General features: G+C 36.0%; 1 protein-coding gene across 2 annotated transcripts in view; it reads left to right on the top strand.

Moving 5' to 3' along the window:
* SLC5A7 (solute carrier family 5 member 7) overlaps window positions 1–15,872 on the top strand; it is a 44,583-nt gene that overhangs the window by 20,477 nt on the left and 8,234 nt on the right. For both annotated transcript variants that reach the window (XM_069093999.1, XM_069094000.1), the window contains exons 5-7: window positions 267–415; window positions 9,582–9,725; window positions 14,196–14,349. In XM_069093999.1, the coding sequence (XP_068950100.1) occupies window positions 267–415; window positions 9,582–9,725; window positions 14,196–14,349 (447 nt within the window). The remainder of the gene's footprint in view (window positions 1–266; window positions 416–9,581; window positions 9,726–14,195; window positions 14,350–15,872) is intronic.

The raw sequence follows: 15,872 nt of genomic DNA on the forward strand, positions 1-15,872 counted from the left end.
AAGTCAGAAGCCCTGGGTTCCAATTCTAGCTCTATTTACTATTTCTGACATTGAACAATTTACTTCCCTTTTTTGATCCTCATCTGTAATGTGAGGTTAGACTAAATATTCTCTAAATTCCTCTTTCTAGGTCCTATGAAAATATCTCACATATCAAACCATATAGCAAATAAAATATAATTGTCCTTTAAGCTTAACTCTTTTGACCACTTGAAAAGAAGGTACCACTCATAATACTTCAACTATGGTATTTTCTTTTCCTTCAGGTGCAACCATCAGTGTGATTATTGATATCGATGTAAACATTTCAGTTATTGTTTCTGCCTTGATTGCAATTCTGTATACCCTGGTGGGTGGACTCTACTCAGTTGCATACACTGATGTCGTTCAACTCTTCTGTATCTTCTTGGGATTGGTGAGTTTGGCAACTATTTTTCTAGTTCTAAAATATTGATACGATATGAGAAGTCAACTAAAAGTTCGCTGATATGTATTTTTCATCATATTGGCACGTGGTTATTAATACAGCAGTTTTAACATTCCTACTTTCTTTCACCGTGAAGTAGTCAACAAATATCCAGTCATTTTACAAAACAAAATTGAGACAAAGGTGTGAATTTAATTTGATACCCAAGAATTTCTTAGGATTTTTATAATTCTAATGCTTTTCAAATATATAACACCAGATTATATGGGGTTATTTTTCCTCTCATATGAACTCTGACACAGACTTAGATGTGAAACATTCTTTGACCTTAGAAGATAGTTACTATCATCTGAATTTGAGAGAAATAATCCCCTGCTAATTTGTTTGGTTTGCTTAAGCAAGTTCCCTAAATCCACTATGCTTTATTTCAGGTGACACTTTAGGATCAGCGTGAGAATGAGTCCATGATTCAAAATATATGAGTTGCTTAGGGGAAAAAAGCAGCTGTACCATGTGAATATTTTTATGACATGATTATATTTTTCTCTTTATCTTATATCTCTAACTATAAATATAAGACTAATATCTCTAGGGGTGGCTAGGTGGCACAGTGAGTAAAGCACCGGCCCTGGAGTCAGGAGGACCTGAGTTCGGTTCTGGCCTCAGACACTTAACACCCACACACAAAAAACTAGCCGTGTAACCTTGGGCAAATTACTTAACCCCAATTACCCTCCAAAAGGCATAAAAATGACTAATATCTCAGAGGACTATAAAGAAGATTCACTAAATCTTTTGAATGCATTCATTAATGTTGTTAATACAGGTGGAACCAGTCTATAGGCAGGTATATTTTTCTGTCATAGAAACTTTCTGCTTATTACTTTCAAAATTCTTTGGGGAATTAAAATTAAATGCTATTATTATGGTTTTAATAACATTTCACATGTAGGTAACATGAGGGCACCAGGAGCAAATACAAAATAAGTACACTCAAATTCCACAGTAATAGATGAGACCTTAAATTCATTAACAATCTCTCCTAGTACATGTCAGTACTTTGGATATGTGATCCAACAATGTGGATTATCCCACCAGGTGTAAAATTCACAGTCCATCCATTCACATCTACTTCTGCATGATTGTTGCCCAGGTCTTCCCAGGTGTATTTCCTCTGTGAATCTTATTCAGGATCCTTTCTTCTCATAAGACCATAGAGCTAGAAATGGTAGGGACCTTAGAGGCCATCTCTTTCTTTTTACAGATAAGGAAACTAAGGTTCAAGGAGATTAAGTGAGTTTCTCAAGATCACATAGAGAGTATCAAAGGCAGAATTTGAAACTAGGTCCTCTTTCTACAATTTCACATATTTTTTCTTTTTCTTCATTATCTTCTAAGATGCTCATACCAGGCATTTAGAAGGGAAAAGGAAAAGAACTGAAATTTAAATCAGTCTGAGTCTGGCAGAAATAGCCTTGATGAAAGAATGTTGAAATTAATGGCTAAAATCAATCTTGGAGCTTAGGTATGGACTTGTTAATTTATCATTATTCTTTTATTGTTACACATAGGAGCTATGATGTCCTCTCTTCCATCAGTAAAGATTTTATTTGTATTTATCTGTATTCCTGAGATTTTTGTTCAATGGAGTTTTATATTGGTTTTGAGAGGCTTTAAATTGTTCACATTCTCTTTTATTTATATTTTTTAATGGCCACAACAAATAAACTCTTGAAAAATCAAGATTTTCACTTACTACTGCAATGATCTCTCAAACTACGAAGAAGAAAATATAGAGTTAAAAATGAATATATCTTCCTACAGGATGTCTGAAATGGGCTTAACTTGCTATATGTCTGCATTGTTGTGGCAATGTATGACTGGCAATGTTTGTAAGAACGAAGGAGCTTAGACTGCATAGCTATGTAAATTAAATATTGACATCACAAAAAAGGTAGGAAAAAGAAATCTGAAATAAAATACAAGAAAAAGTAATTCAAGTGACATGGTGCAGCAATCAAATTTTATATATATGAAAGTAAAATAGTGGCAAATGCTAGTTAGCTAATCTGAAAAGAACTGACTCCCTCAGTGAAGTCACTATACAATTAAATAGCAAGGCATTCATCTTTCCATTTCCGATAGTTTCCTAGTTTGGAGATGACTCAATTATCAAATTTGTATTTCCTTCTTTGACTGTTGTCATATTGTTGTCTATCATAAGAAGGATGGGGAAACAGGAAAGGTAAAAAGTTAGGAGAATAGAATAGAATCAAATAATAATTTCAGTTGGAGACATAGTGGTATTAAAGGCCTACATTAAAGGCCTGACCATGTTTGTGAATGACTGATCTGGAATAGATATTGATATTGTTGGAATTGAAGAAATGTGAAGTCATGTTATTAGAAAAACCTTTGACGTGAATATGGAAATCATGTAAGATGACTATCATAGAGGGAAGACTCAACCAAGTGATGAAGTCATTAAGGAAGGAAGAAGGATCAATAGATGGTGATAATCATTAAATATCATTTTTTGTCCCTCAGTAAGATCCAAAGCCTGAACGAATCAATCAGACTTCTTTGCTTTCCTTTAAAAATACCCTTAGGTCCTGTGTCTGTAACTTGAAAGGCCAGATAAGGTTGACAGTGGGTATTTCTTCCCCTTTGTGACACAAGGCCTGAAAATTCAAAATAATGGATTTTGTCTTATCTTGGGGGAATACTCCATACTGGGGGAAGGTGGACACAGAGACATCCTGAAATTGTAAATTCCAACTGACACTACTTTGTCAATTGTCTTGTATATACAACTAAGAAACTTCCTTTCTCATGGTATGGATAGAAAACATGTGGAGACCACGGGACACAGGCATGCTGGCATTGTCCAAAAACATGTAATATAACTTTGTCATTCTTGTATCAGGCAGTCAGAACTTGGGTTTTGGTTCCTTGTACATACAAACTTGCTAGCTTTTTCCAACTTGAAGGGAATAAACAATATAAATTAGGGTTATCACCTAGCCTGTTTCCTTCCTTTAAACAAACTTTCACAGTGTACCCTGTGTCACTTGGCAATGGCTATGATAAAGATGGAGAGAGGAATCAATCATAATATAGCATTATATAAAAAAAGAATCTCAGAGTTGTAAAGTACCTAAGACATCATTTAATCCGATTTACAACTGAAGAGTATTCTCCTGTAAAACTTTGTTAATAAATTAAGCTTATCCATCCTATGCCAGAAGACCTCAAGTGATAGAAAAAAATCCATCTTTTAGCAATAATTTATTAAGCCCTTTTTCAGGAACTAGGGATACAAATATGACATTAAAACAGGTTCCCTCTTGAAGGTGCTTACATTCTAACAGGGGAGAAATATATATAGATATACACAAAATGAACAGAAGGGAATTTTAGGAGGCCCTGAGGGCACAAGTATCTGGAGGGATCAGGAAAGGCTTCAGGTAGATTGCAGTGCTTGAGGCAAGCCTTCAAATAAACTAAGGATATTCAGAGATAGAGGCAGGCACAGTCAGTGCAAAGGCATGGAGACGGGAAATGGATATATATATGTGTGTGTGTGTGTGTGTGTGTGTGTGTGTGTGTGTATTTTTTATTTAAAGCAATTGGGATTAAGTAACTTGCTCAAGGTTACACGGCCAGTTATTATTTCTGGGTGTGGTGCTGAGTATCTGAGCCCAGATTTGATCCAGGTCATCCCGACACTGGAGCCGGTGCTCTTACTCACTGAGCCACCTGGCCACCCCTTGTGTGTGTATTTTTATATATGGATACATGCATATGTATATGCACACACATATACATATATGTACAGAATAGAAAATAGCCAATATGACTAAACCACAGAATCTATAGAGAGGAGTAATAAGAAAACTTGAAAGTTAGGAAATGGCTAGTTTGTAAAGTATTTTAAGTGCCAAATAAAGAGATTTGATTTTGTTCCTAGAAGTAATAGGGAGTGGCTAGAGTTTACTGACTTTGCTTCACAGTTATATTTGCACTTGAGGAGAATCACTTTGGTGGCTACATGGAGGATGGATGGGAATAAGGAAAGACTTAAGATAGAGAAAACAAATGGAAAGGTATTGCCACAGTCCAGGTAAGAAGTGGCAATAACCTCGATTAAGTTGACAGCTGTGTAAATGGAAAGACAAGGATCTATCTATCTAGCTATCATCTATCTATCTACTCACCAACCTATTCACCCAGATCTCCTGCACAGCCTTCAGTTTGTCAGCGTCCTTCCCAAAATGTGGTACTCGGTAATGAACACAATATTCTAGGTGGTATCTTACCACAGTAGAGTGAGACTCTTACCTCCACCTCCAAAGTGCTCATGTATCTATTGATATTGTTTAGTATTAACATTTTGGCTTCCATTCCATATTTTTGACTTATGATTGGTGTGTAGTTCACTGAACTCTGATCTTTTCATTTTCACACACACTCTTGTGTATTCTTGACTTGGACCTTTGAACATTAATGCACTGTTAAAGGACTTGTGAATTGATTCCAGCCTGCTGGAAGGTAATTTGGAACTATGTCCAAAAACTATCTAAATTGTGAATACTTTGGCCTAGCAAAACCACTACTGGCCCTATACTCCAAGGGGCTCAAAGAGAAAGGGGAAATACCGTTATGTACGAGAACATTTGTTGAAGATCTTTTTGTAATGGAAAATAATTATCAACTCAGAAGGTGCCCATCAATTGGGATTTGGATGAATAAATTATGATATACATCTATAATGGAATATTATCGAGCCATAAAAATTGATGAAGCAGACAATTTCTGAGAAATTATGGAAGACATATATGAAATGATGCAGAGTGAAAGGATGAGAACAAAGGGAACAATTTGCCCAATAACAACAGCAATGTAAAGAAAAGCAATTTTGAAAGACTTAAAAACTCAAATCAATATAACAAGAAATCATTATTACAGAATACCAATGAAAGAGCCTCAATATGTAGAATGAGACATAAGGTTTTGGACATGGACAGTGTGGAAATTTGTTTTCAGTTATGATGCATACTTATTACAAGAGTTTTAGATTTCTTCTTTCAATTTGGAATGGGAAAAATGAGGGAGACAGTATGCAGGAATTATCCCCCTCCTTTGCCCCATGAAAAAAATGAGAAGAGAACAGTAAGATAAAAAGGAATAACAGAAAAGCGGGGCAGCTTTGAGATTGAAATATCAAATCCAATGCCGACTTTCAAAGAGAAGTAAACTCTACGTAACAGTGATTGCACAGCTCCATGTGGAATCCTCTCCTTCTGTTCTACAATGTATATGAAAGCAATCATTTTGTTTGGTGTTGGTAAGTGCAGAATTAAAGAAAGGGAAAGAGCAACATTTGGGCCCTTGCATTTGTTTATTGGGATCTTTTTGCATCTTATATCTAGTATCTAGTGTGCTAGCTATCTCTCCCAGGTTTATGTCTTCTACAAATTTTATAAATATTCCATTTATTCCTTCTTCCAAATCATAGATAAAAATGTTTAGTATCACACAGCCAAAGACTACACTAAAAACTTCTTTCCAGGTTCATATTCTATTATTAAGTGTTCTTTGAATGTAGTGAGATTCAACTAGTTTCAGCCCCACTTACATGTCCATATTGATCACATAACTACATCTTATATATAATAATAATATACATGACTGTCAAATGTTTTGCTGATATCCATGTGTTCTTTCTTTACAATATTCTTATGATCTATTGATGTAGAACTAATGTAAGAAAGAAGGGGAAAGAAAGAGAGAAAGAAAGAAAGAGAGAGAGAAAGGAATAGAAAGAAAGAGAGAGAGAAAGAAAGGAATAGAAGGAAGGAAGGAAGGAAGAGATAGCCTGGCATGTCTTATTCTTGATGAAGTTGCTGTCTCTTAGTGAATACTACCCATTTTTCTAATTTTTATCGATAATTATATTCTGGAATTTTGCAAGGAACAAATTCTCCTGTCTATAGCTATAGCTCACTTTATTCCTTTGGGGGAAACTCAAGACATTTTCCATTCTCTAGTCCTAAAATAACTTTTCTATTCTCCACAATTTTTCATTAATCTTTGACATTGGTTAACTATTCCATTAGCTGGTGATGTATTTTTTTAAGGACTGATTACTTAGAATCACAAAGGTAAAGGTTTACACTAGAAGAGACCTCGTGTATCAATTCGTTGAGAATAACTAGATCCCAAGGTTACTTCACCTTCCTGAATCACATTTTACTTAATGATAGCATTGGACAAGATGGTCTTTGAGGTGTCGTCTACCAATAAAACTATTAGAATATGATCCTATGTTCTCTTACCATCTGCATACAAAATCTCTTCCAGCCCCTAGTCTGTCAGTATCTTTGGCATATAAGCTAGTAACACAGTTAATAGTTGGGCCTTTTCTTCACAGTCCTCACTAATTTTCCCATCAACCTGCCTCCATGGATATCAAGGAGGAGGAGGGGTTGTTAATGATGGCAACAGAATGATGGTCAGGAAGTAAGAGTTGAGAGTAAGGAGTATGCTCATATCTTTACCTTACCCAAGTGTTGGAGAGATGTGGGATAGGTAAGTGATTAACTAACACTGGATAAGGCAACTGAGAGCAAGATCTTCTCAGATGATCTGGTTTCATTTAGAACAAAGAATAGAATTTACTTTTAAAATTTTGATCAATTGTTTTGAGCAATTAAAATCTGCTTCTCTCTCTCTTTTTACCCTATTGCTTCTCAAAAGTCTGCTTTGCTTTTAACTACTGCTTTCCTTACTCTACCCTCCCTTTTATTTCTCCCCCTTTTCTTATCCCCCTCCCCTTCTACTTCCCTACTGAGTAGGATAGATTTCTATGCCCAGTTGAGTCTTTCTGTGTGTGTGTATGTATGTATTTTCTTCCCTCTTTGAGTCAATTCCAATCAGTGAGATACAAGTATTGCCCACTAGTCTCTTTCTTGCCTGACTCTCTTATTTAAGATAATTTTTTCTCCCTCTTCCCACTTTTGCCACAGCATTCCTCTTTCTCAACCCTTCTTTTTTTTAAGATCATCCCAACCAAATTGACTCACACTTGTGTCCTCTATGTTGACTCCTTCTAACTACCCTGGTAATGAAAAATTACTGGGAGTTACATGTATCATCTTCCCATATAGGAATATAGAGATTTTAATCTTATTGATTCCCTCATGATTTCTCTTTCATATTTCTCTTTTTATGTTTCCTTTTAATCTTGTATTTGAATGTTAAATTTTCTATTCACCTCTGGTCTTTTCATTAAGGATATTTATTTCTCTCCCTGAAGAATTATACTCAGATTTGCTAGATGGGTGATTCTTGGTTGTAATCCTAATTGCTTTCCCTTCCAGAATATCATATTCCAAGCCCTCCATTCATTTTTAACATGGAAGCTGCTAAACAGGGTGTGATTCTGAGCTCCATGGAATCTGAATGGTTTCTTAATGACTGCTTATGATATTTTTTTGCTTGACCTGGGAGTTCTGAAGTTGGCTATAATAATACTGGGAGTTTTCATTTGGGGGATCTCTTTCAGGAGGCAACCAGTGGATTATTTCTATTTTACCTCCTGGTTCTAGAATATCAGATTAGTTTTCCTTGATAACTTCTTGAACTAGGATGTCTAGCCTTTTTTATCATGGCTTTCCAGGTAGTTTTTAAAAGGTAATTCTTAAATTTTCTCACCTAAATCTATTTTCCAGGTGAGTTGTTTTTCCAAGGAGATATTTCACATTTTCTTCTATTTTTTTATTCTTTTGACTTTTCTCATATTGTTTCTTGATATCTCATGGAGTCATTAGCTTCCACTTGCCCATTTCTAATTTTTAAGGGAATATTTTTTTCAGTGAGCTTTTATTTTTTCCCATTTTGCCAATTCTTCATTTTAGCAAGTTCTTTTCTTTGGTGAATTTTTTTCCTCTTCTACCATTTGTCCAATTCTCTTTTTTAAGGTGCCATTTTCTTCATTCTTTTATGACTCTTATACCAAGTTGTTATGCAAAGACATCTTATTTCAGAATTATCTTGCATCATTCTCATTTCTTTTCCCAATTTTTCCTCTCCACTCTTCTTTCTTTCTTTAGCTCTTCCAGGAATTTTTGTTGGATTTGTGTCCAATTTGAATATTTTTCTTTGATGCTTTACTTGCAATTATGTTCACATTGTTGCCATCTTTTAAATTGTGTTTTAATCTCTGTCACCATAGTAACTTTTTTATAGTCAGTTTCTTTTTTTGTTGCTCACTCATTTTTTCAGGCTTTTTCTTGACTTTTAACTTTATATTAAAGTTGGGCTCTGTTGCAGGAGCAGGGTATTGTCTCAAGCTTCAGGTTTTGTTGTGCTTATTTTTTTTTCAGAACTAATTCTGGGAGTCTGTAAGTTTTCAATGCTTCCAAGGTGGTTTGATCTGGGGAGAGGTATGGTCATTATTTTCCAGATCTATGCTCTGGTCTTTACCCAGGAAGGACCCTGATTCCATGTGGCAAGTAATACTAGTGTGCCTCTTCACCCTAGAACTACAACCCAAAAGTTCATGTGGGAAATACAGCAAGGTCTTGCACCCAATACTAACCCAGAATCCTTTTTCTTTTTCTTTTTGTTTTTTTTTGCTTTTTGGAGGGGAGTTGGGGTTAAGTGACTTGCCCAAGGTCACATGGCTAGTTTTTGTGTTAAATGTCTAAGGTCGGATTTGAACTCAGGTCCTCCTGATTCTAGGGCAGGTGCTGTATTCACTGCGCCACCTAGCCTCCCCTAAATCCTTTCTCTTTCTGACCACTTGTCCAACCTCCTTACTATCTCTGGAATCAGAGTTCCTGAAGCTATTACTGCTGATGTTTCAGTCACCTCCAAGGTCTGCCTCTGGTGCTACTTTCTCCTTATCCCATCCCAGTGTCATAGACTTCTTCTTCTGACCACCTAAGTTATCTTGGCTTTGAAAAAAAAATGTTACCCCAACATTTTTTTAGCTTTGCCATTCCAGAATTCAATAGGATATGTTATGTTAAAGTTTCTCAGAGGAGAATATTGGGAGAGTTCAGCTAAGGTGCTGCTTCTATTCCACCATCCTGGCTGTGCCTTGAACTGTTAAAATCTGAACGTAATGTTAATTTTTTTTTTGTTGCAGTGGATCAGCGTGCCTTTTGCGATGTCGCATAATGCTGTTGCAGACATTGGGTTCACTGCCGTGCATAAACTTTTCCAGGAGCCTTGGTTGGGATCTATTAAAGCGATCGAAGCCTACACTTGGATTGATAATTTTCTTTTACTGGTAAGTGATATCTTCCTTACAAATAAAGCATCTGGTTTGTCGTGAAGTAAATCTTCATATTTTGACAAACACAATAACTGACTAAAAGTCCCTGACTAAACCAGGTGTCAGGTGGGCCAGGAAAGCCCACATTCTGTCATATTCTGTCAGATGGGCCAAGTAAGCCCAGGGAGTCCATTCATTTTCAGTGAAGCATCAAATATATGTGGCAGCATGATGACAATAATAAAAAACAAATCTTGGCTTGTTGATGGAGTTGACTGATGCTAAAGTTAGAAAACAAGGTCACAGACAAGGGTAATAACCTTGGCTCTGAGACTGGGCTGTTCTTATGCATAGGTGAAATAGGCAGCTGTCAACACGTTATAATTTAAGAGGCACCATAAGGCACCCTGCCAATTATTTTTCCCACCAGCATGTTACAGTACCAGAAAATCTCACAAAGCCTTTTTGAGTAAAAACACAAGAAGATAATAAATATATAAATATAAATGTTGGGTTAAGACTTTAACAACTTATAAAATTCACTTACCAGAGTAGGGAGTGAGCCAATTAGCAGTGCCTTCAAGGGAAAGAACTTAAAACAGTGACATTTGAGGGAGTGGGTGGGCTGGTAGAAGGAAAAATTGTCAAGAATGCTTTTAAGGAATGGTTCCCACAATGAGAAACCCTGGGTGGCCAGGGGACAGAATAAGGAAACTAGGTATTTTGGGGGTAAAAGAAGAGGGAAGAATTAAAGGAAAAGAAAACCAATCTACCTACTTAGGTTTCTCCCCATATGAGGAGCAAAATGGCATATTTTCAAAAGCATAAAAAGTATGACTTTATTGAATGTTGTTTCTTCGTAAAAGAAAATTTATTTTAGAAAACAAAGCAACAGTTACTTAGTTTTGCCACCAATGTGATCACCTTAAAAAGTGTTCCTTTTAATAAGAAACTTTATTTTTAATTCTTAGTATGATTAGATTTACTATTACATTTACTTAAAAATTCTTTTGAGTTCCACTGCATTTTTCATGAAGTTTATGTTGCCATGCTGTCCAAAGTTCTAAAAGAAAATTCTATCAGAGATGTCTGAAATAGAGTCATGGTTCTTAGAGGTTTAGGAGAATAATATATTACTGTTTGTTATTTTTCTTTACATTTGACTCCATTGAGCATGCCATAGTTTTAAAAGCTTTCCCCTAACAATGTTTCTCGTATACATGTACTATGGTTATACAAAATCCTTGAGGGACAAAAATATAAATATAACTTTTGAACAACATCAACGTAAAATGTGTTTTTTTGTAAAAATGATGTTACTCATCAAGGGAGGAGGCATTTCAGGTATAGGAAACAGCCTAAGCAAAGGTAAGGAGGTGTGACAGTAAAATGTGTTTTAAAAGGTCAGAGAATTTTTCAGTTTGACTTGAGCATAAAGGGCATGGATGGGAGTAAGATGAAATGAGGGGAAGATAGGGTGGCACTAGGTCTTAAATACCAAAGGAGCTGAAAATTTACTTTAAAAGCAATAGGGAGCTCCTGGAGGTTTTTGTTTTTGTTTTAATAGAAGAGCAACATAGCTATATTACTACATTTTTTAAAATGTATTTTTAAAAACTCTGGTATGAGGGGGAAGAAATTTTTAAGGAATGATAGGGGATGTTGAGGATTCTTGTTCATGTTCAGTTTGGACTAGATATACTCTGAGATTCCTTCTAACTTTGACATTCTATAATTCTTTAATATTGATAGGTAGGATCCAAGGAAGAAGAAAGTATTGAAGATGCAGGAGAGTGGGGTGATGACTGTTGAACTAAAGTCTCACAGAAAGTGGGAGGAAACCTGATAGAGAGGTATATAGAAGTAGTGAAGTCTCTTTTGTGAACAAAGGGAAGAATATTGAGGTACTGAAAAGTCTGGATGATATAAAGTAGAGACTAAGGAAAGTCACATGAGTTGTATTCAGTCTTCTTAAAGAAATTGGACCTGTATAGCCTGGAGAAAAGAAGACTTGGAAGAGGACAGGGATAGATGTGGACAAAATGGTTGTCTTAAAATGCCTGAAGGGCTATCATGTAAAATAAAGGCTAAATGTATTCTGTTTGACCCCAGAAAGTTAAGTTAGGATCAATGGATGGAAATGTCAAAGAAGCAGGTTTAAGCTAGAAATTGGGGAAAGGGATAGGAGAGGGAGAAATACTTCTTAACTATTGTAGAAATTCAAAAGTATAATGCATACTTAAGAAGTGGTGGGTCTTGAAGGTATTCAAGCAGAAGCCAGCTGATCATTTGCCACTTATGCTAGAGTGGGGATTTCTTTTACCTATGGAATAGACAACCGAGTTCCCTAGTAGCTCTTAACATTCTTCTGATTTGCTTCTCAGTAAAGTACAAGATAAGACCAAGGAATATAAGTATGCAACTTGTTGATGGGTTTAGTTGGAAGAGTAAAGAATAAAAGATTTAGAACAGCCTCTCTGCAGATAGTGAAATGAGCTATCAATAAGGGTAGGACTGCAAGATTTTCATACATCTGTAAGAGCCCAGTTGAAATTAGATTCCACAAACTCATAGTGAGAACAACCAGAAAAATTTTACATTTTTTTCCAGTGATGTTTAGCAGTCATTGAGCAGGAAAGGAGAAATCAGATGGCAGAATTACTAAGGAATAAGAATTCACAGAGGAAGGACTAAAATGAGAGAATCTAGAAGTTCTAAAGTATCTAGTGAGACAGAGTGCAAAATCATAGGGTCAAGCTTGGTGTAAAGGAAAGCAAAATTAGATTGGGGGAGATGAACTTGAGTTCAAGAGTCAAAAAGACACAATAAAGGTGAAGCATTGGCTATAGTGCCTACAAGATAAATAAAAGAAAAGGAGGTGGTGACTTGGAGAGTGCAATTTTGGAGCTCTGGATCTTGGAGGTAATACAAATCTAACAAATGATATGATACAATCTGAGCAAAATGTAGTTGATGTATGGTGGTAAAAGAGGTAGGTGGAGTTAAGGAAGATGAAAAACTAGTAGATCAGTTTGCTAGAGGGGTCATCATAATGAATTTTGAAATTCCTGAAGATGGCTAGAGATGAATGATGGAGAAAGAATGTGAATCAGGATATGCATGTATGTATGTGTGTATATGTATGTGTATATTGGTATGTGTTACATGCATATGCATACCTGTATGTGTCCACATGTATGTATGTGTGCACGTGTGTGTGTGAACACTGAAAATGAGAGAATGATGTGGAGATCAGTACATCACAGCAACAAGGAGAGGGAGAAGCTGGTACAATTAAGCAGTTGTCAACAAGCATTGATAAAATACCTACTATATTCCAGATACTGTTTTATGCACTGGGGATAAAAAGAAAGACCAAAAACAGCCCCTATTTTCAAGAAACAGTCTAATGGAGGAGACAGTAGACAAAGCTATGTACACACATACACATACAAACACAAACATACACATACCTGTGTATATAGAAAATTTGTACATATATATACATATATATTTACACACACTCATGACTATGTATATATGACAACTGTGGAGAGAGACAGGGAGAAAGACAGAGACAGAAAAAGAAAAAGTAATATTATCTGAATAAAAGCAATAGGACTATCTTTAAAGAAGCTAGTGTAGTATCACAGGTAAAGGGTCAGTTTTGAAGTAAGGAAGAACCTGGTTCAAGTCCTGTCTCAGACTTGCACCAGTCTTGTAAACATGGCTATGCCATTTAATCTCTGTGTCACAGATACTCACCACAACTGTAAGTTACAAATAATTTGCATTCTCATTGTAGAGAGTGTTCTATGCCAGGAATTCCCCACATTGATGAAATCACAAATCTCGGAACACACATGCCATCATTAAGCTACATTTGATTGACATACATATCTCTTCTCTAGGAATAGACCTCTCCTGCACTAGAGTACTCTGCCAGTTAGAGAGAAGTACATTTTCCCATCAGCAACACTGTGAACTGATAAATTTTGATTTTCAAGTTCTTTCTTAATCAGTCATCTAAAATGTGTATTATTACCAAACTTTTTGGTGATAGATATTGTACAGTGTCCAAGGTTACAGCTTCTCTTCTATTTGTCACATTTTCAATTAGCACCTTCCATTTAGGAAGGCATTCTAAGCCCCTTGCTAAGATAGAGATGTGCTCCAGTCTAATCAACAGTGAACTTATAAATCATATCTTGGGTGCTTTATGATCTAGAGAGATTTCCACAGAATCCAATTATATTTATGTATGTGAATTCTTGTAACCCCAATCTTAACAAGAATCAAAATCTGTACCCTATTTCTGGCAATTCACCATACATGAGATGAGAATTTCCTATTCACTAACTACAGTGCAAAAGGCATGCTTCGGAAATAGAGCTATAATTGGATTTTCTGGAAGCACATTGTTGCTGTCATCTCTGGCAATGTTTTCAGACTCAGAAGTAACAGAAGTATTTGATCTATTTGCAGACGATGGGAGGAATTCCATGGCAAGCCTATTTTCAAAGAGTTCTGTCATCATCTTCAGCAACCTATGCTCAAGTTCTCTCCTTACTGGCAGCTTTTGGGTGCCTGGTGATGGCCCTCCCCGCAATACTTATCGGTGCAATAGGAGCATCAACAGGTAAAGCTTTATCTTGTTATTGCTAATACCATTGTCACGAACACATAGCCTTGAAACTCCATGTGATTGACTGATTTGGATGCTCATTTCCAACCTTTCAAATTATTTAGTATAAAATGAGCCATACAACAAATTATAGTAATCTCCAAATGTATGTATATATATATGCATGTATGTATATGGGTATAAATACACACACATATATACATACATATGTAGAGAGAGGGAATAGATGGTATTATCCCTCACAATTATGGTGAAAGAATTCTTTTTGTGTGTGTGTGCTTTTTTTTTGGAGGGGGAAGGGTAGAGCAATTGGGATTAAATGACTTGCCCAAGGTCACATGGCTAGTTTGTGTGTGTGTGTGTGTGTGTGTGTGTGTGTGTGTGTGTGTGTGTGAAGTGTCGGAGGCCAGATCCAAACCCAGGTCCTCCTCACTCCAGGGCCAGTGCTCTATTCACTGCATCACCTAGCCACCTCAAAAGAAAGGATTCTTAACCAAACAGTTGTCAAAGGATAAAATAGATAATTTTAGTCATTCAAAATGAAAAATAATTCACACAGAGTAAATCGATCAAGATAAAACAAAAAGAAAAATTTTGATTGGGAAAATATTCATATCAAATATTACTGATAAAAATTGATAGCTAAGACACACACACACACACACACACACACAACCATTTAATACTGAATCATTCCCAAATAGGTGAAAGGATATGAACTGTTGTTTTGTTTTTGTTTTGTTTTTTGCCTTTTGGAGAGCAATTGGAGTTAAGTAACTTGCCCAAGGTCCACAGCTAGTTTTTTTGTGTGTGGGTGTTAAGTGTCTGGGGCCAGAACCGAACTCGGGTCCTCCTGACCCCGGGGCTGGCGCTTTACTCACTGCACCACCTAGCTGCCCCTTGATAGGAACTGTTTTCAAAGGAAAACTTGCAAACCATGAATGACCATATAAAAATCACACTCCAAATCACTAGTATTATAGAATTTAAAATCAAAGCCATTCTGTGCTTTTACCACAAAACCTAAAAAAATGTCAAATTTAACCAAAAAAAGAGAAAGACAACAGATAGCATTAGAAAGAGTATGGAAAAAGACATACACGGCTATTGAAATCATCAATTAATCTAATCATTCAAGAAAACCATTTGGAATTTTTTCAGGAAAGTGCCTAAATTGTACATACACTTTGTCCCAGGGATCCAACTAGTACTACTTTTTACCAAAGTGGACAAAGTCATAAAAAAGAAAGATATAAAATGTGCCAAAATGTTCACGGCAGCACTTTTTTGTGGACTAGGAACGTAAAGGATGCTGATCAATTGGAGAATGACTAAAAAGAAATGTTAAGTATAAGGAATTCGGAAAAACAGGAATATTTTATTATCATATGCAAAATGAAATATTCAGAAGCAAATTTACCACTTACAGAATGATACATTGTAGGGTCTACTACAATCACTAAAGGAAAACCTGATTGTGAACAACTGAAAAATCAATAATGATCCCAGAGAACAGG

The sequence above is a fragment of the Petaurus breviceps genome, unplaced genomic scaffold (assembly GCF_028583685.1).
Source record: "Petaurus breviceps papuanus isolate PSGF00001 unplaced genomic scaffold, PetGlider_PUasm1.0 214, whole genome shotgun sequence".
Taxonomy (NCBI): Eukaryota; Metazoa; Chordata; class Mammalia; order Diprotodontia; family Petauridae; genus Petaurus; species Petaurus breviceps.